Here is a 19472-nt window from a genome sequence, read left to right as displayed (position 1 = left end):
CCCCCCCCCCCCCGGCCTATGCCCAAAATCCCTGAGACACACCTAACCTTTAACTCTAACCAAGGGCTCAACAGATAACATCTACAAGAGCAAACTAGCAAGAGGCAACACAATGCACCTGTGGCACATCCATCTACATAAAGGCTTTGATTTTATTTTTTTTGGACCACTTTCTACAGACTGTTCTTGTTTTGGAGAAAACCCATAGAAACAGAGCAAAATTTATACCTGTGGGAACACAATTGCCAGGTTCAGCACACCCATTGACAAGCCTGCAAGGTTGAAGTTGTAATTGATGCTCTATTTTCTATTTGACCTACAGAATATTGATCAAAATAGATAAAACTCAATCTACCTTGTCCAAGCCCAAGAGCATCAATCCTTGAGGATACTAAAGCATATGGAACACTGTATGTTATCTGCAGAAAATGACTTGCATTATACAGTAATATACATAAATAAAGCTCTCTTCTAAGCCCCCATGGAACTTGTGCTTAAACTGAATCCTTTTGAAACAGTAACCTCAAATTTCTTTCTGTATCGTGCTACATTTGCCAGGCATCTTACATGAAAAGATTATTTCATACGGACCGAATTTCTATATTACATTTCAACAATAACAAACTCTGTAAACCACAATTCAGCTGTACATATACCCCTGCTGTTAAAAAAATTCGAAGATTAAGAATACAAGTGGTTTAGAGGTGTTTTAATTTAACTAGTTCTACACATAAGCCTGTGTAATAGTGCAAAATAACTTCTGGTTGTGACTTCAAAATAAAGTAACTTACAGCTAGTGGGATCCCAAGAATAGAAAATACAACCAGCGCAGCAATCACAATGCCATCCGGTGGAAGACCCTGGCCAATGTCTATGTTACTCCTAGCGGCAGTAATTATAAGCATGGCTATAAAACAGAGAGACATGACCACATTTGAAACTCCCCATGTGAAACCAGCCCCCCATTTTCGACAGAGCTTCTCCATGAACAATGAAGTTAGTCCAAGAAGCACAGAATTCAACGTTAGACCCAATGAACCCATTCGCACTCCTGCACTATAATTCTTTCCATCATTTGGTTCACCGCCATAAATTTCTCGACCAAACCAGTCAGTATCGAACAAAAGAAACGGAAACCATCCAATCCAAGTCAGGGAAGTGACAAGCAGGATCACCCAAACAACACCTGGGAAATACTTGAAAATTCCAAACAACTCCCAGAGAAAAGCTTCTTCTTGACCATGGCTTGATTCACCAAACTCTTCTCTGGTATGAGAGGAACCACGACTGGGATCTAGAGGCTGCTCATTGGCCGCTGATATGCTAATGCATGTAGTTGTTGCAATAAAAATAATGTCGAGAATAAAAGCAGCCTTTAGATTGGCACAGTTGATGGTGCATGCAGTATTGAGAGTAAAAGGGAAGATCTTGAACCAGCCACTGTAAGATCCAGTAGCAAAGCCAAGGATGTTACCAATGGCCATAAATAAGGAAAAATATGCATTTGCTACTCGAGTTCTTCTATGATCCTTTTCTGCATATTAGAAAGCAGAGGAAGTGTCACTAGTTTGAAGGCAACTTCATGATATAAATATGCACAAATAAATGACAATGAAGTCGTACAAAAATGTAAAATTGATATATCTCGCCCTGAAAAATTAAGCTCTACCAAGTCTTTTGGTGGCTGTATCATCTCTGGAATAGCACCATCCCTCCATTCATCATCCCATGGAGGTCCTCTACTTCAAACCCCATGAGCATTGACTGACTGTAGCCTCCATTTTCACCATTATGTCTTTTCTTATGCTTAAGTGTTATTTTCTCCAAAATAGTTGAAACTAGGGGTCAAAATCCATAAAATGAGATTACTGTCTTATGCTTCAGTATTACTTTCTCCTAAATGGTTGAAACTAGAGGTCAAAATCGACAAAATGAGATTTTCTTTTGAATTTTGGATACGTAAGTTAGCTTCAACAAAGTGAGGATATTATGCAAATTTAGGAGGTCTTACTAGCTCCTTAGATAGGGCATATAATATTATTAACAACTAAATTAAGACTTAAGACTAAAAAGGAACAAGGAGCACACAGTGTATGTAGACAAAGTAGACCTAATCGACTCCATAATCATTTCTTTTTGAGATATAAGACTCCACAATCTTCTCAGTAACAAGCAAGTGCTTCTTATTTGCTGCTGCTATCCTGCACAAGGGGATAAAGAAAACTAGCTAATTCTGATTTTGTTTCTTTTCATTAGCAGCTCTTATGGAGGTAATATATGGTCACTGCTGCTGGTAAAGGCTCCTGTAAGAGCTAGATTATGAACATTTCTTAGGCAATCAGCTCAAAATCTTATCTCAGAGAGAAAAGAAGGTGATGATGATATATCATGCTCCAAGAATGAAGTTTGCGCAAAATCAACACCACCACAAGCACAAATCTCCCATTACCCCTTGTTATCTTTCTCCCCTCTCTAAAACACTCTGCGGTCCATTATTCACTCAAGCACTTGAACTAAAAGTAAAATTCCAGAACTCCCAAATGCTTCTAAATATGTGATACCAGGACTTTAACTAGTTTTTGTTTGTTCTCATATAAACAGTTCACAGATGGATGATTTGGAAGACAAAAGCACCATCTGAAATTGCTTGCTTTGGGTGGGTGGAAACTAGAAGTGCTTGGCTGACTTAAGAAATGTAACAGAGAAGAGGATTTTCACAGTGTAGTAGGTATTTTCTGTGTCAAAGGGAAGTGGTATCAACAAGCCATTTGTTGATTACTGTAAATTTTCTTGGCAGATTTGGACAGTTTTGTTATGTGTGTTTGAAGTGCATTGGGTCATGCCACGAGATTTGAATAGTTCTGTACTAATATGGAAAGTGCAGAAAACTGGAAGCATAAATGAGAAAATATGGAGGACAGCCCCTCTGTGCAGTATGCAGAGTATCCGGTTGGAAAGAAACAGAAGGTGTTTTGAAGGAGAGAGGAAGCAGATTGCAGCTATTAAGTATAAATGCATAGAGAATTTAATCTGCTTTTAACGGAAGTAAAATTGATGAACTTTCAGTTGTGCTAAACTAAATAGACTCTTTGAGATGAATGATTGTTGTCTTTTCAAGACTTATGTAATTCTGTTCTTTTCCTTTTTGCAGTACCTCCTGGGTACTTGCTTGGATAATACCTTATCAAAAGAAACAGTTCACAGATGGATACAGAGTAAAAAGATGGTTCTTACTTGTTCAACTCACCATTGCAAATGTTGTGAGTTCAGGACCTACCGTTTTATAGAGCAGGCATTTGGCTTTTGATAGGAAATTGACCAGACATGACGAGTTTGTTCTTACTCTGTCAAGAATTAATAATCAAGTCAAAGGATGGAATAAAAAGCCATATCTCCTTGGCATGTTCAGGCTAGACATGTTAAGTGGATAATGTCAAGGACTATGATATAGTTAGTGCCAAACATTAGGCACCATTGAGCCATTCCTCTCACTGCGCTAACTAGTTCGAATCAATAGTGATAGGGACTAAAGCAAAAAGGGGAAACTCAAATAAATACACTGAGCTACTTGATCTATGTGTGATTTGAGGAATCTGATCAAAGAAGAAATAATAGTGTGATTATAATAAGTAATACTGGTATATGATCTTTTCACCTTTAATTGTTTGAACTACCAATTGTAAATTAATAGGAATGATTTATTCCCAATTGACATCAGTGCTCTTTTCCAACCGTAATGTTTCTGCTACTTTCAGCAGTGGAATGGACATTAATTTTTTGTCAATGCAATTGTGTATCAGCGATGGAAGCAAAAATCAATTGATGTTGAGTGGGGACAATCGCAGTGACCTTCCCAGGCATGATTAACTAAACGGTGGAATTTAACCTTTATTTACTTGACTTTTGCCCCTGTTAAGCTATGCAATGATTTATCAAAATATTCTAAGGAGTGGCTTCAAATTTTGCACCATTTTGTGCAAATCTGAAAAGTTATCTAAAACCTTATTGACATGTACAAATGATTCATGAAGAATGAGTTTTACTTGAAAAATTGTTACACAAATTTTTAAATTATCTTTAGTCATGCACCATAAGTATAGGTTATGGCAACAGAAACCACTAATTCAAATACAGTGTTTGACTGGAGCTCGCAATCCTACTTCACATATCAAGGATGAAAAATAGTGTACTAAACTTTTTAAATTATATCACATATCAAGGATGAAAAATAGTGTACTAAACTTTTTAAATTATTATCTAGTCATTTTTTTTTTTTGAACAGGTAACTTCGTTATTATCTAGTCATTTTGAATTGGTAAATTTGCAACTTGTATTCTTTTTAGCTTCTGTGTATGTTAAATTTCCAACACAAAGTACTCTATTCCAATTTAACAATGAAATTTTGTCAAAATGATCACTGTGAGAAATATATATGGGAAAAATATTATTGAATTGTTGTTATGTCTACATTATTACATTGAGACAATCCTTTACCAAGTAGGATACTATTTAGTATTCCTATTTCTATTTCTATTCCTATTCCTATTCTAACAGGATTGTATAAACCTATTCATATTCTAATAGGATTGTATAAACCTATTCATATTCTAACACTCCCCTTCAAGCTAGTGCATACAATTCATGTACCTAGCTTGTTACAAATGTAATTAACACAAGGACCGATGAGGGGCTTGGTGAGATATCTGCAAGTTGATCACTCGACTTCACAAAATTGACAATAAATTTCAATGTGCTTGATCTTCTCATGAAATATTGAATTTGATGCATAATGCCGATAAAACACAGAGTGATAAAATTACAGTGTTGGAACTTCCCAAACCAAGCTTGCAAAGATTGTTTCAGACCATAGAGTGACTTACGTAATCAATATACAAGGCTACTAAACTCCCCCTGAGCAACAACATTAGGTGGTTGCTCCATATAGACTTCTTCACAATGCAGCGAACATTGTAAGTGCTCAAAATCTAGTATAAAATACATGGTTCATTGTAAGTGCTCTGATACCAGAATCAATAGACAGTCGATATTAAACAAGTCACCGAAAAAACTGGCCAGAACATGCTCATATGCCAGAGTATTAGATTTGATGGCTAAAAGTAGTCACAATCTAAGAAATAAAATTATATGGGTAGGGTCAAAATGATGTCACAACCTAACTAGAAAATAGAAATAATATAGGATAGTTCGAATTGATGGAACGACCCTATTGAAAAAGAGAAATAATATGGGTAGGGTTGGAATGATGGCACAACCCTACTCAAATCAGATTTGAGGAGTCACCGGAAAGACGAATGGAATTATGCAAATCAAATCTGAGAAGTCACTGAAAAGACACATGATGCTATGCAACTCAGATATGAGAAAATAGTTCGGAAAAATCCACGGTACTACACAAATTAAATATGAAAAGTAGTCCGGAGAGATGCACGGTGCTACGCAAATCAGATATGCAAAAACAAGGTAGTCACTGGAAGGATGTCACGGTGCTACACAAATTATATATGAAAAAGTAGTCACTGGAATGATGGCACAGTGCTACACAAAAAAGTAGACACCAGAATGATGGCACGGTGCTACAAAAATTAAATATGAAAAAGTAGTCACCGAAATGATAGCACGGTGCTACACAACTTAGATATAAGAAAGTAGTCACCGGAATGATGGCACGGTGCTACACAAATTAGATGTGAGAAAATAGTCACCAGATAGATACACGGTGACCCAACTTTTGCTAATATAATCATTGGCCAGACGGGCAGCATATATGGGTGCCACCCGCCGGCAGCGGAAACTCTTTAATTCTCTACCAAGTTCGTAGAGGCTCTGATACCATGTGAGAAATATATATGGGAAAAATATTATTGAATTGTTGTTATGTCTACATTATTACATTGAGACCCTATTTATAGACCCTAGAATACAATCCTTTACCAAGTAGGATACTATTTAGTATTCCTATTTCTATTGCTATTCCTATTCCTATTCTAACAGGATTGTATAAACCTATTCCTATTCTTATAGGATTGTATAAACCTATTCCTATTCTAATAGGATTGTATAAACCTATTCATATTCTAACAATCACTATAACAAATATGTCAAGTACTCTGGGGAGAAGTGTAAAATACATAAATGTTCCATTTTTTATCATTAGGGTTACAAGGAAGAGAGAATTTCTCAAAACCGTTTGATCCTGCTCAGCAAAATTTCTAGATCCGCTCTTGGCAGGTAATATAGCTTAGTCCATATAATTTGTCATCCAATTCCATAGTGTAGTTTAATTTAACCTTCTATAGCTGGTTAAAAATCATCAGAATGCAATAATCTCACAAATCAAACGTCAAACCACTAAAATTCATCGGAACGAAATCAATATTTGGTTATACAAACATATAGGTATGCAGAAGGCTAACGTATAATTAAGAGTATTTGACATTGTTGTTGGGAGGTCAAAAACACTTATTTTGAGATAAGGTATTTGGCAAATCAATAAAAGTGCTTTTGAATGGAAGCAGAACAAGTTTTCATGTTGTGTGGAAAAAGCTAAAAAAAATTGTTTAAAAAAAAACCGAATGAAAAGCAAAAAATTATTTTTTTCAAGACCAAATATCCAAACCATATATACATATTTATCAATTTATTCCTCATATTTATTTATTTTTGTGGTAGATTTAATTTGTGAAATAATTTTAAATTTAGTTTGCTTGATATTTTTAATTATATTTAAATCATCATATTACTATTATCAATATTTATTTATTTTATTCATCTATGTGTAAAGTTGATTAAAAATTTGAATATGTATATTTTAATTTAATAAAAATATAAAATTTAATTAAAAATTTTATAATAGATAATTAAAATAATTTCTCTCTATAAATAATCTTAATATTAAAAGTGCATTGATAGTTGTCATTTTTCGTAATTTGATTCTCAAAACTATTTTTTTACTCCCTCAGTTCCATTTTATGTGGCACTTTTCGGATTTCAAAAATCTATCTTTGACCGTAAGTTTTTCATAGATCCTTTAAGCATTGAATTATTAATTATTGTGACTTATAACACTTTTTACGTAGTTTACAAATATATAAATTTCATTTCAAGAAATTTGAAAATTTCATGAACAAAATCCCGGTCAAACTTAAATTGTTTGACTTTCGAAAAACGAAAAGTGTCACAAAAATTGGGACAGAAGGAGTAAAAGATTATTCAAACACAATTTACTTATCAAAAATATTTTTCAAAATAAATACACCAAACACAAATTATTATTTTTTCAAAAACACTTTTATGAAAAACTATTTTTAAAAAGTCATTCTAAAAATAAACATTTTTTAATAGTAATGTCAAACCTGCTCTAAGATACTCTCCCAAGTCCCATGATCGTCATGGCTCAACTCAATAGATGTACATCAGCCATTAGTATTAATTAAAGGAAGGAAACAAAGGAAGAGAGAGAATTTAGGATACAGAGAGGGTCCCACCGCACCATCTGTGCAGGGATAATTTTGTCTACTTGAGCTGAATTAGTGCGCCTCATACGTTTTTTACCGTCAAAAAAGTAGAACAACACATCTATTGCATTTCCATTTCTTATGGAGTTATGCTGAAGAAAGCTAAATATTTCATTAGAAAATAGGCGAAGATGTTTGAAGCTTCATCTTCCTTAGAAAGCACTAAACAATTAAATGCATCAAATGATAAATTACAGTTGATTGATTAATTCAATTTAAGCTATTGAACAGCGTAAAAAAGAAGAAGCAGAAAGCAGAGTAATTCACAAACAATAAACAAATCGAGAAAAAAAAAAAGCTGTAAAATTGAATTGAAAAGCTTACGTGTAAGATCAGCAAGCAGAGCTCTGCAAGGTCCTTGAGTCATATTATTAGCAACATCGAGAAGCCAAAACCCTACGACAAACGCCGCTATAGCACGCACTTTTATTTCACCTCGATCACCTAAAAGCCATCCAATATCAGCGGAGAAACCGATAATCAACACCGCAATCATGATCGATACTGCTCCGGCGACAATAAACGGACGCCGACGACCGAACCGACTTGTGCACTTGTCACTCATGTGACCTACTAAAGGCTGAACCAGTAAACCTGAAAGCGGTCCACAGAGCCATATTATGCTCGCCCAAGCATGCGGTATTCCAAGCTCTTGCACATAAGGTGTGAGCAGTGATAGTTGTAACGCCCAACCGAATTGAATTCCACCGGCAACCGAAGCTACTCGGAACAATAGTCTCAGTGGTACTCTCGGTTTCACCGGTTCTCGAATCGCCGGTCGGTTATGCCTTGTTCTATGCCTTTCTATCTCCGGCATCGTACAAATATCAAAACGTCGACGTATTGATGTGTGTGATAATGGAGAATTTGGAGGAAGAAGGTGGCGAGGTGGTGGAAGAGGGAGGAAGTGCTGAAAATGCCCTTGTTGATTGATAAAATTACGAGATATATTGAGAACAGTGAGGAGAAAAATAGATTATTCTCGGGGTAGAGTTGTAATTAGGCCAAAGGCGCGAGGGGGAATATGTAGGTTGGTATATATTCCTAAAATTGCTTTACACCTTTTGGAGTGCTGTCGTTTCCTAATTTCTTTTTGTAAAAACAATAGAAATAGAAAATTAGTTGTCTTGAGAAAAGAAAATGATTTTTATTTTCATTTTCATGATTACTAGCACAAACTATTCTACATTCTATAATGGGGGTAGTTAGTTGGATGACAAAGTTTTTTTGGGATTAATTATAATGATATTAATTTTTATTGATAGTTTGATATGTTGTATCAAAAATACTTTAATTTTTTGTATAAATATTTTTAACGTATTAGAAATAATTTAAAATGTCTTCTTTTTATTTATTGGATTAAATTTTATCTATCCTTTCTCTTATATATACTTTCTCTCTTGGTCTAGTTAGCGTATATGTATAGTACAAATAGAAAATTCACCATTCTGATAGTTGAAATACTTCGGATGTGATTTTAGTCTTTCACTTGAAAATTTAATGGAAAGAAGCAAATGCCTAATGAAGAATAAAACGAGAAGGACTATTTTTCTTTTAAAATATAATGGTAGGGACGTTATTAGGTAAATCACGTGGGCATTAATTACCCAAAACAAAAATTAAACTACGTAACTCAGTCATTAGAAAAATTAAACTACGTTTTTTTCATGAGTCTACAATCAATCAAGTGCGGTTGGTTAACTTTATGTCATGCTCAGTGGCGGAGCAACATATAATTAATTAAGGGTGTCGACCGACACCCCTTCGTCAGAAAATTACATTGTATAGCTAGAATAAAAATATTTTTGTTATGTATATATATTACACATTGACACTCCTTGACTTCTACACAATTTTATTTCTTTATATTTTGGTACCCCTTAGGCGAAATTTTGGCTCCGCCACTGGTCATGCTAATAGTTTTTTCTCCAAAAGTACTAATTATGTCACCAGTTTTGAAAAGATAATTTTCATAGACAAACTTTTTGTAATATTTCTTAATTAGTTTATATGACACTATTGAAAAAAATAGAAAACCAGAACATTTTCTCATTAAAATTGTCTATATATATCAACTTTTTTAAAGCACGTAATAAAACTTCTACACACTTATAATTTATAAGTAACAATGAATCTGCTATTTAATCACTTAATTTCTATTAAACACCTATAAAATTGTATTTATTGTTCAGTTGGGTAAAAATCTCATCATTTACAAGCACTTAATATATTTGAGTAAGCAAACTTTCAATTATTTAACTAGGTTTATTTACCACATCCTTTTTAAGTATGATTGATTTTTTTTAGTTGGTCAAACACAATAAAGTTCTTTTTGATAATATTGATAGGGATGACATTGGTTAAACTCAAAGTTTGTTTTTGTTCTAATATTGTATTGAACTATATGGTCATCATATTATTTAAAAGCATAAAATGTCATAGAACACTTTTATTTTATCAGTACATTTGATTCCCAATAATTGTGCAAGTGTTTTTAGAAGGTTTTACATCATCTTAGGGTCACTTCGCCCATATTTTCTTGAGATTTTGAGGTGAATGCCCAAATTATTAAAGCCAAATTTTAATTAGTTTGATCTATTTATACAAAAATCACATATTTAAAATATATAAAAAATATTTTTATGAAATTGGATTATACAGTCGAGAGAATACCACACTTGTTTTTCAAACTGTATAAGCATTTCAAATGAATTATAATGTCATCAATAACTCCACATAATCTTTTTAAGATTTTGAATTATATGCTCATATTCTATCACATTTTCAAAGAAATAGTTGAAATTGAGTTGGGGTCATTTGCTCATTAAGCCATTGACCTTTGAAGTAAGAGAATTTAATTAAAACTTTACTCTTTAGCGAGTTAAGACTTCATCCGCCCATTTCCGTTTGCCATTTATAGCGGAGTATTAATTACGTATTTCATTAGTTCTGATTTATGCAGATATATAGTTTTCTTTATTACAAAAAAAGTAGAGAAAAGATATTTGAAACTTAGGAACGAAGACGTGTTAAATATTTTATATAGCTATAAAATTAAATTACTATTAAATATAGAAACATATTTTTTTTCTTATTTAAGAAAGAAAATAATTAAAACTGAAACGTAAGGTTAAGGTTGCGTAAAAATCAAACAAATAAATTGTTATTGGTTTACTATTATTAGGTTATTAGGTTAATGGGGTTTTAATGGTTTTATAAATTTAAAAAAAATATCGAGTTATCGTTGGGTTTTGATTTTTTTTAATATTGGATATTGGGTAAATCGATAACTAATTAAGATTGTAGTAATTTACAATTACTCGTACATAAATATATAAAATCAGTACCTTATTGGTTACTACCTTGTCCTTTAGACTTTAATTCAAATTATTGTTTGAAAAACTTAAAAGAAGAAGAAGAGAATTTGAGCAGAAAGCTTGCTTTCCATTTCTGAGTAATCATAATTTGTACAGTGTATCTTTATTTATACAATTTTATTCCTATTACCTAACAAACTTGTAACAAACTTTACAAAAAGACAAAAAATATAATCGTTATCTATAATGGATATAATATGCAGATATGTAATTAAAAAGGAAAGGCTCAAGCCCAACTTTCATGATACTTTATCCAAATAAGAGAAACTGTTGGGCATTGGTATGCTGGGCTGGTGTTTCTCCAAGGTGTCTGTATTTTCTTTATCTTCAATGGAAGGTTCTAGTGGAATATCAATAACAGTAGTTCCAACACCTCCCTTCAAGTGGGAGGCCGGTGAACGGACTCCTAACTTGCCAAGAAGGAATCGATGCGAGGGTCCAGCAATAGCTTTGGTGAATAGATCGGCTAACTGAGAAGAAGAAGGAACAAATGTTAAAGAAATTAAACCATCAAGGAGCTTCTCACGGACGAAGTGGCAATCGAGCTCGATGTGCTTCGTACGTTCGTGAAAAATTGGATTTTTAGCTATATGAATCGCAGTCTGGTTGTCACAATGAAGAGCAATAGGCAATGAAGGAGGAGCACTAACGTCATGAAGAAGGTGAACAATCCAAGTGATTTCAGCGACAAGACGACGTATAGAGCAGTATTCTGCCTCAGTTAAAGGCAAGGCCAAAACAAGTTATTTTTTAGATTTCCATTAAACAGGACAACCCCTCCAGGCTAAGGAAGAAACCACTCACAGATCGACGAGTGTCAGCACAAGACGCCCAATCCGCATCGCAAAAAGCAAGAATTTGGAAAGAGGTAGAAGAACTCATGAGAAGACTTAATCTCGGATCTCTAGCCAAGTAACGAAGGGAATGTAATGCAGCTTCAAGATGCCCGGTGTGTGGAGAGTGCATATATTGACTCAAAGTCTGCACGGCATAGGAAAGATCTGGCCGAGTGTTGGTCAAAAACTTCAACTTTCCAAGAAGTCGCCGATATACCAAAGTATCTGGCAAAGAAGAACCAGAAGTAGCAGAAAGTTTCAAATTGGGATCCAAAGGAGTAGACACAACACGACAATCCAGACAATTGAACTCTTGCAGAAGCTCAAGAGTAAATTTACGTTGGGTAACAACAAGTCCCTCTTTTTCTTTAACCAATTTTATGCCCAAAAAATAATGCGCCTCACCCAAATCCCTAATCTGAAATTCAGAGTTCAAAAAATGTTTAACCCTGTTGATTTTTTATGTATCATTACTACTAAGCAGGCTATCATCAACATACACGGCAATGATGGTGATGAGCTGACCAGAGACCTTAAAGAAGAGTGAATAATCGTTGAGAGAGGAAACAAAACCATGTGTGGCAAGAGCTGAAGAAAGTTTCGAGTACCATTGACGAGAAGCTTGCTTCAACCTGTACAAAGACTTACGCAGGCGACACACAACAAATGAAGTAGGCAACTCAAGACCAGGAGGGTATTGCATATATACCTCCTCGTGTAGATCTCTATGCAAAAAAGTGTTATTCATGAAATGACCCAAAAGGATCTTAAAAATGTGCTTCGGAAGTTACCGGAAACTTGTTTAGCTATATAAAAAAAAATCCATTTCATTTTTCAAAAATACGACTTCATATTCTTGTTTAGGAGGTCAAATTGAGTGGGAAATGGGTCTAACCCAAATTTTAGAGCAACCGTATCAAAATCCGAAATTTCCAAGTGATGCCTTTTTCGAGGGTCTACTTTGGAGGGTCATATCTCCTAGCACACAAATAATTGGGTGGCCCATAACATATTCATGGAAAGCCCTTTGAGTTAGCTACCTAACGCATTTCGTTTCACCTCATTCGGAGTTCGGACGAAGAAGTTATGCCCATTTTCGTAAAATCTGTCCGGCAGGAAATGCAATTTCCAGTGAGCATTTTTACTGTTTACCCACCTCATTTTTTTTCTAAGTGTTGGACCATTTTTCCAAAGGGCATATGTTATTTCCTATATACCATTAATTCAATTCCCATCTCTAAAACATTTCCCAAAACACCTCTCCCATTCTTAGACACATTTTCTCTCAAGTTCTCTCAAGAACCCTAATCCAAAACCTTCCTCAAGATTGAAGAGACTCTTGCTCCAAGTTCCAAGCTTCCATTGAAGACACTCTCAAGACCTTCATAAGAACTCAAGGTATGTGGTGTTGAACTCATGGGTCCTTCCACCCATAGTGCCTAGACTCTATTCTACTCACTAATTCATGGTTTAAGTTAAGATTCATAAATTAGTCTTGTTCTTTGTAATAATTTCCTGCACATTGAATTTTAAACATGAAAAGTGATTGTTTTGAGCATGTTGTGACTCTAGAACTTGAATCTAAATTTGGAATGGATGTGGAGATTTTCATGTGGTATTGTGGGTGTTAAAAGGTGTTGTTGTAGGTTGTTCACTGGTTTGGCTGCATAATTACTACCCTATTTTCCATGCTCTTTGATTCCATTACATGCCTTCAAGGTGTTTGACAAAATGTCCAACTATGGAGAATTGATGAATCGATGCTTTAAAGCTTGAGTTATGAGATGTATGGCAATCCAGAGATGTGTTGATGACAAACTAAGCTTGTGTATATGTTCATTCCATACGTGAGATTGCATTAGAGCCTAATGGGAATTTCCTATATAAAGTGTTGCATGACCATGCCCGGTCCGGGGGAAAAGAACCGGACAACCATGTGAGAGGTTTATATCTCACCACCTAGGATGCTTGGGGTGTGACCAACATCAACCATGTGAGAGGTTTATATCTCACCACCTAGGATGCTTGGGGTGTGACCAACATCAACCATGTGAGAGGTTTATATCTCACCACCTAGGATGCTTGGGGTGTGACCAACATCAACCATGTGAGGGGTTTATACCTTGCCACCAGGGTGTCCGGGTGTGAACGGCATCCCCCATCCTAAGTTGGGGTTATAGATTGGTTGGATCATGCATACACATATGATATCTACTATTAGTATAGATTTACTTAAACATGTTTTGACTTCACTTTGATCATGCATCCTCATATTGTTATTCATAATGCCTATGAAACTATTTCTTGTATTTCGATTGTGTCCTTGTCTATTGTTGTGTTGCACCCCGCATACTTAGTACATTCCAAGTACTAACGCATATTTTGCCTACACGATGTCACCATGTAGGGACCGGAGCTACTCTTGATCCTTCTCTCCATTCACGTGGCTAGTACGGTGCTTATCCGAGTTTGTTGGTGAGTCCTCAATGATTCGAGGGCTATGTTATGTTTCCTACTCCTATGTTTTGAGACTTTAGCTTGCAATTGTATTTTGACTATGAGGGGAGCCGGTAGTATGTCATGGCCCCCGTCCTATCTATGTATGTAGAGGTGTGTGTTGGACAAGTATTTTGTAAATGAGCTTGACTCTTGTTCTATGATGTCATTTTGAAATGGTTTGCCCTTAGTCCCTATTTCCCATTAATTAATGTTGATTGTACTTCTGTGACCGATGAAGTGTGATGACAAGTTTGAGAGGCTTGTTTGGGGTTCCTTCGGGTTACTCATTCGCCATGTCACGTCTAGGCCCTAGGCTTGGGTCGTGACAATTCACATCCAATTGGTAAACCTTCCAGCCCCTCTTAACAGCAACAAACAAGAGACATCTCACAGTGGTCATTTTGACCACATGAGAAAATGTTTCAGTATAATCGATCCCTTCACGTTGAGTGTCACCTCGAATTACAAGTCGAGTTTTCAAACGTTCTAAACTCCCAACTGATTTTAATTTGACTTTATACACCTACTTACAAGCTAAAGGTTTCTTATTTGCAAGCAATTTGACCAGGTCCTAAGTGTGATTGGAGTTCAAGGCTTGTAATTTTGACTCCATTGCAGCTTTCCAACCAGGATTCATCAATGTTTGTCGATAAGAAGTAGGTTCAGTAATTTGATAAATAAAACTGATAGTTGTCTGATTAGAAAGAGTTGGAGCAGAAAAAGACGACTGATAAAAGGGATGAATGGGAGGATTAAGCGAGATCACAGAGAAAGTTTGTGCACAAATATAATCTGACAAATATCTAGGTTTCACATATTGTCTTTGTGACCTGCGTGGAGACACTTCTGCTGCTGGTGGCAATACTTCATTCTGTGGAAAAGGTATAAGTACATCAGAAGTAGAAGGACTAGTGCTTGAAGAAGGGATAGACATAGTAGATGGACTGAAAGGTGTAGGAGATTGAGGTGATGAATCTGCAACAGGAAGAGAGGAAGCAGAAGGATAAACTGGAGAGGAAGATTCAGAGAAAATAGGGGAAGTAAGAGGAAAATCAGAATTATCACAGTGAGAAAAACTACCAGGGAAGAGTTTATACATGGGAGTGTGATGGGAAAAAGGGAAGATAGCTTCAACAAACTTGACATTTCTAGAAACGTGTATTGTACCAGATTGGAGGTTAAAAACTTTATATCCTTTTTGTCCAAAAGGATACCCGAGGAAAACCCCTGGAAAAGCTCTAGGACTCAATAATTCCCTATGTCTAGTAAGGGTAGAAGTGAAACATAAACACCTAAAAGGTTTTAAGTGAGAATAATCTGGAATTGACCCAAATAGAACTTGATGTGGTGTTTTCTGATTAAGCACAAATGAAGGAAATCTATTAATAAGATATGTAGCAGTAAGCACCCCTTCCCCCCAAAACTTCTTAGGAGCATTAGATTGAAAAAGAAGAGCCCTACAAGTCTCCAACAAGTGCCTATGTTTCCTCTACACGACACCATTTTGTTGTGAAGTTTCTACACAACACTTTTGATGAATGATACCTTGAGAATAGCAAAAATCTTGTTGAATTTCCCCCGATCCTAGCTCATGTGCATTGTCAGACCTGATCACCTTAACCTTCGAACGAAATTGTCTTTCAACAAGAGTTAGAAAGGATTTGAGGATAGAAAAAACATTGGATTTGGTAGAAAGAAGAAATGTCCAAGTGTGTCTAGAGAAATCATCCAACACTGTTAAAAAATATCTTTCTCCTTTATAGGGTCTCATGTGTCTATGTGGATCAATTCAAAACATTGTTTTGTGGTAATAGAGCTTGTAGGGAATGGGGATCTGGATTGTCTTGCAAGAGGACAAATTTCACAAGGAAAATCAGTAATACTTTTACATGTGATAGGCAATAATTTTATTTTCCTCATAGCAGTATAAGGTAAATGCCCAAGTCGACAATGCCATAACTTGCTTAGATCAGTCATAGTAGAAACAAGAGCACTTTTATTCATGCTTGAATCTGTATCACAAACAGGATTTAAGAGAACTGGGCATACTGCCCTTTGACAACTAGACTCAAAAAAAGAAGAAACAGATCCTAAAGAACTAGACTCAACTTTATTTTTGACAAAACTAGAAACAGGAACAAAAGATGTGGTTGGACTAGATTCCACAGTAGAAATATCATTCTTCAGCACATAGAGTCCTCCAGCAGCATCACTAAAACTTGGCCCCTTCCTTATTGAAGGTTCCTGTAAACTACAACCATTCTTAGTGAACAAAAGATCAAGATCAATTTGTTTAACAAGGAGATTTACTGAGAGAAGATTATGCGCAAAATCTGGCACATAAAGAACATCATGGAGCACTAATTTTTAATTTAAAACCAGACTTCCCATAGAAAATGTTTTCACCTGTTGAGAGTTAGACAAATTGACATAAATAGGAAAAGAAAGAGTTGTGAGATTGTGTAAAAGAGATTTGTTATAGGTCAAATGTTGGGTTGCACCACGCTCAAGTATCCAGGGTGAATTAGTAACTTTGGAAAGAAAAGAGCTAAGAACTAAAAAGCATGATGAATACCAGATGGATTAGCCTTAGAATTGTCCCAGAATTAGAAGTCTTAGAACTTTCATGCATAGTTTGAAATATATGAATCAATTGGTTACACTGTTCTCTAAAGAATCCTTGACCTGCAACGAGAGTAGAAAGAGTATCTGTTGAAATTTCATTCACTCGAGTTTGAGTTGTCATGGAAGCATTTGCTACATTTGCCTGTTGTGGACCCTTCTTCTTTTGCTTATTAATCTTGTAATGTGCAGGGTATCCAATCAGCCTATGACAATCTACCATGAGATGCCCAGTTTTCTTGCAGTACCTACAATATTGATCATCATTGTTCTCTCCATAGACATATGGGTTTCCTGATTTTTGTGTCCCTGAAAACCTCTGTGGTGCCCATCTTTGTCCACAGGTGTTTAGAAAAACAGAAGATTCTGTAATAGAAGCAGAATTAGAGTGTACCTCTCTTTGACTTTCCTAATGCAGAATTATGGAATATGCTTATGCAGTAGTGGGGAGTGGTTTCATCATCAAAATGTTAGCTCTCACAGTAGAATATCCTTCATTCAAACCCATAAGAAATTGAATTAATTTTTTATCTTCACTCATCCTAATGTTGTGAACTTTAGCCCCACATTTGCATTCACAACTACAATTCATAAAAGTGTTGAGCACCCTCATCTGATCCTAGATCCTTTTGATTTTGGTAAAATACCCTGCTATATCACTTGCCCTTTGGCTGATGTTGTTGATTTCTCTTTGCAGCTGGAAGAGTTTAGTACCATCTGTTTGGCCATACCTAGCTTCAAGTTCATCCCAGAGTTCTACAGCAGTTTGTGAATAAATCACACTCTCACTGATGTCCCTGCTAAGAGAGTTAAGCAGCCAAGCAATCACCATATCATTGCACCTTTGCCATTGTATAAGTAAAGGGGAATCATGTGAGGGAATGGGACATGAACCATTGATAAAACCCAGTTTGTTCTTGGCTGAAAGAGAGATAAGAACTCCTCTTCTCCAATTGCCATAATTGGATCCATCAAACATAATGTTGATCAGATTAACCCCAGGATTATCAGAAGGGTTTAAATAGTATTGATGACAGGATCTAGAGAAGGAGAGATAGCAGGATTACCTACGTCAACAGGTCATGTATTAATCACAGTGAAAGGTGTTGAATGCTCACTGCTATTCTTATCAGTAATCTGATCTGGTGACATATTTGAAATAGAGAGAAGGAAGAAAAAAGATGAAGAAGAAGAAGAAGAAAGACAAAGGTGACTGAAAGAAAAGAAGAAGGAAGGCAAATTCTGCTCAAAGTAAAACCTGCTCTGATACCATGAAAAACTTAAAAGAAGAAGAAGAGAATTTGAGCAGAAAGCTTGCTTTCCATTTCTGAGTAATCATAATATGTACAGTGTATCTTTATTTATACAATTCTATTCCTGTTCCCTAACAAACTTGTAACAAACTTTACAAAAGGACAAAAAATATAATAGTTATCTATAATGGATAAAATATGCAGATATGTAACTAAAAAGGAAAGGCCCAAGCCCAACTTTCATGATACTTTATCCAAATAAGAGAAATTGTTGAGCTCTGATATGTTAGGCTGGTGTTTCTCCAAGATGTCTGTATTTTCTTTATCTTCAATGGAAAGTTCTGGTGAAATATCAATAACAGTAGTTCCAACATTGTTTTTGTTCTTTTATTTGAGTTATAGTTTTTTCATGTTAGTTATTACTATCATTATGTAAATTTGCATTGTTGTCATGTCATCCCAAATTGTTGGAGAAGTCATATATTTTTTATGAACATTTTCTTATTGATTAAACGAAAAAGCAAATAGTTAAGGACAAAAGCAATTGATAAATTGAAAATCAATAAAAAATTGATTGTTGATTTAACATATTTAAAAATAAAAAAAATTACATAAAATCAAATCGACTAACGCACTCCCCTATGTAAGGTATACTTTTTAAAGGGATTTTGTTATAAAGAAGTGACGCCAACGTCAAAATACAGTAAATTGAAAGGAGAATTCGCAGAAAATTATCGAACGAACGAACGATGATGACGATACTTTTGTTTGAACATTTATATTACATCAGATACTTTCTACAATTGTGTACTTCAAATAAAATTGCTAAGAGTTTTATATTGATTGACCCTTTAAGAAATGTTTGATTTTTTAAAATTATAATTTGGATAATTTTCACTTTTTGAGTTAGTTTTTTGATTTTTTTAGTTTGAATTAGGCTTATGATTCATTTCTTAATATAGGGTGTGTTTAGTATGAGGAAAACATTTTCTGTCCAATTTTCTTATGTTTGATTGGCTTAAATGTGTGGAAAATGTTTTTTCAAATCAACTAATTTTCATCAAATTTAATGAAAATGACCTCCCTTCCAAAATTAAGGAAAACAATTTTCAAAACTCTACTTCATCGTTTAACTTTTTTTCTTATCCTTCCCATACCTCGTACCTGACCCTCCTCATTCAAAAAACAATGAAAAAAAATTAAGTTTTCTTATTTTTTAAATTTCAAATACATTTTTATCCCTACCCCAAACCAATCCCCTCCTCCCCAAAACAAAAAAATTCAAAAAAATTAAAATTATTTTTCAAAAAATATTTCAAATTTTAAGAATTTTTTTTACCTCACCCAACC

General features: G+C 34.9%; 1 protein-coding gene across 2 annotated transcripts in view; it reads right to left on the bottom strand.

The window, feature by feature from the left end:
• Nucleotides 1-8624, bottom strand: part of LOC125857031 (sucrose transport protein SUC4) — a 12775-nt gene extending 4151 nt beyond the window's left edge. Inside the window, exons 1-4 of one of the 2 annotated variants that reach the window (XM_049536700.1) lie at nucleotides 7860-8624; nucleotides 792-1534; nucleotides 356-419; nucleotides 229-272 (exon numbers count right to left, since the gene is read on the bottom strand). In XM_049536700.1, the coding sequence (XP_049392657.1) occupies nucleotides 229-272; nucleotides 356-419; nucleotides 792-1534; nucleotides 7860-8352 (1344 nt within the window). In that variant the 5' untranslated portion in view covers nucleotides 8353-8624. The remainder of the gene's footprint in view (nucleotides 1-228; nucleotides 273-355; nucleotides 420-791; nucleotides 1535-7859) is intronic. The other variant, XM_049536699.1, reaches the window with a different exon arrangement.
• Nucleotides 8625-19472: the final 10848 nt, after the last annotated feature.

The sequence above is a fragment of the Solanum stenotomum genome, chromosome 2 (genome assembly GCF_019186545.1).
Source record: "Solanum stenotomum isolate F172 chromosome 2, ASM1918654v1, whole genome shotgun sequence".
Taxonomy (NCBI): Eukaryota; Viridiplantae; Streptophyta; class Magnoliopsida; order Solanales; family Solanaceae; genus Solanum; species Solanum stenotomum.
This window is presented reverse-complemented; position numbering and strand designations above follow the sequence as displayed.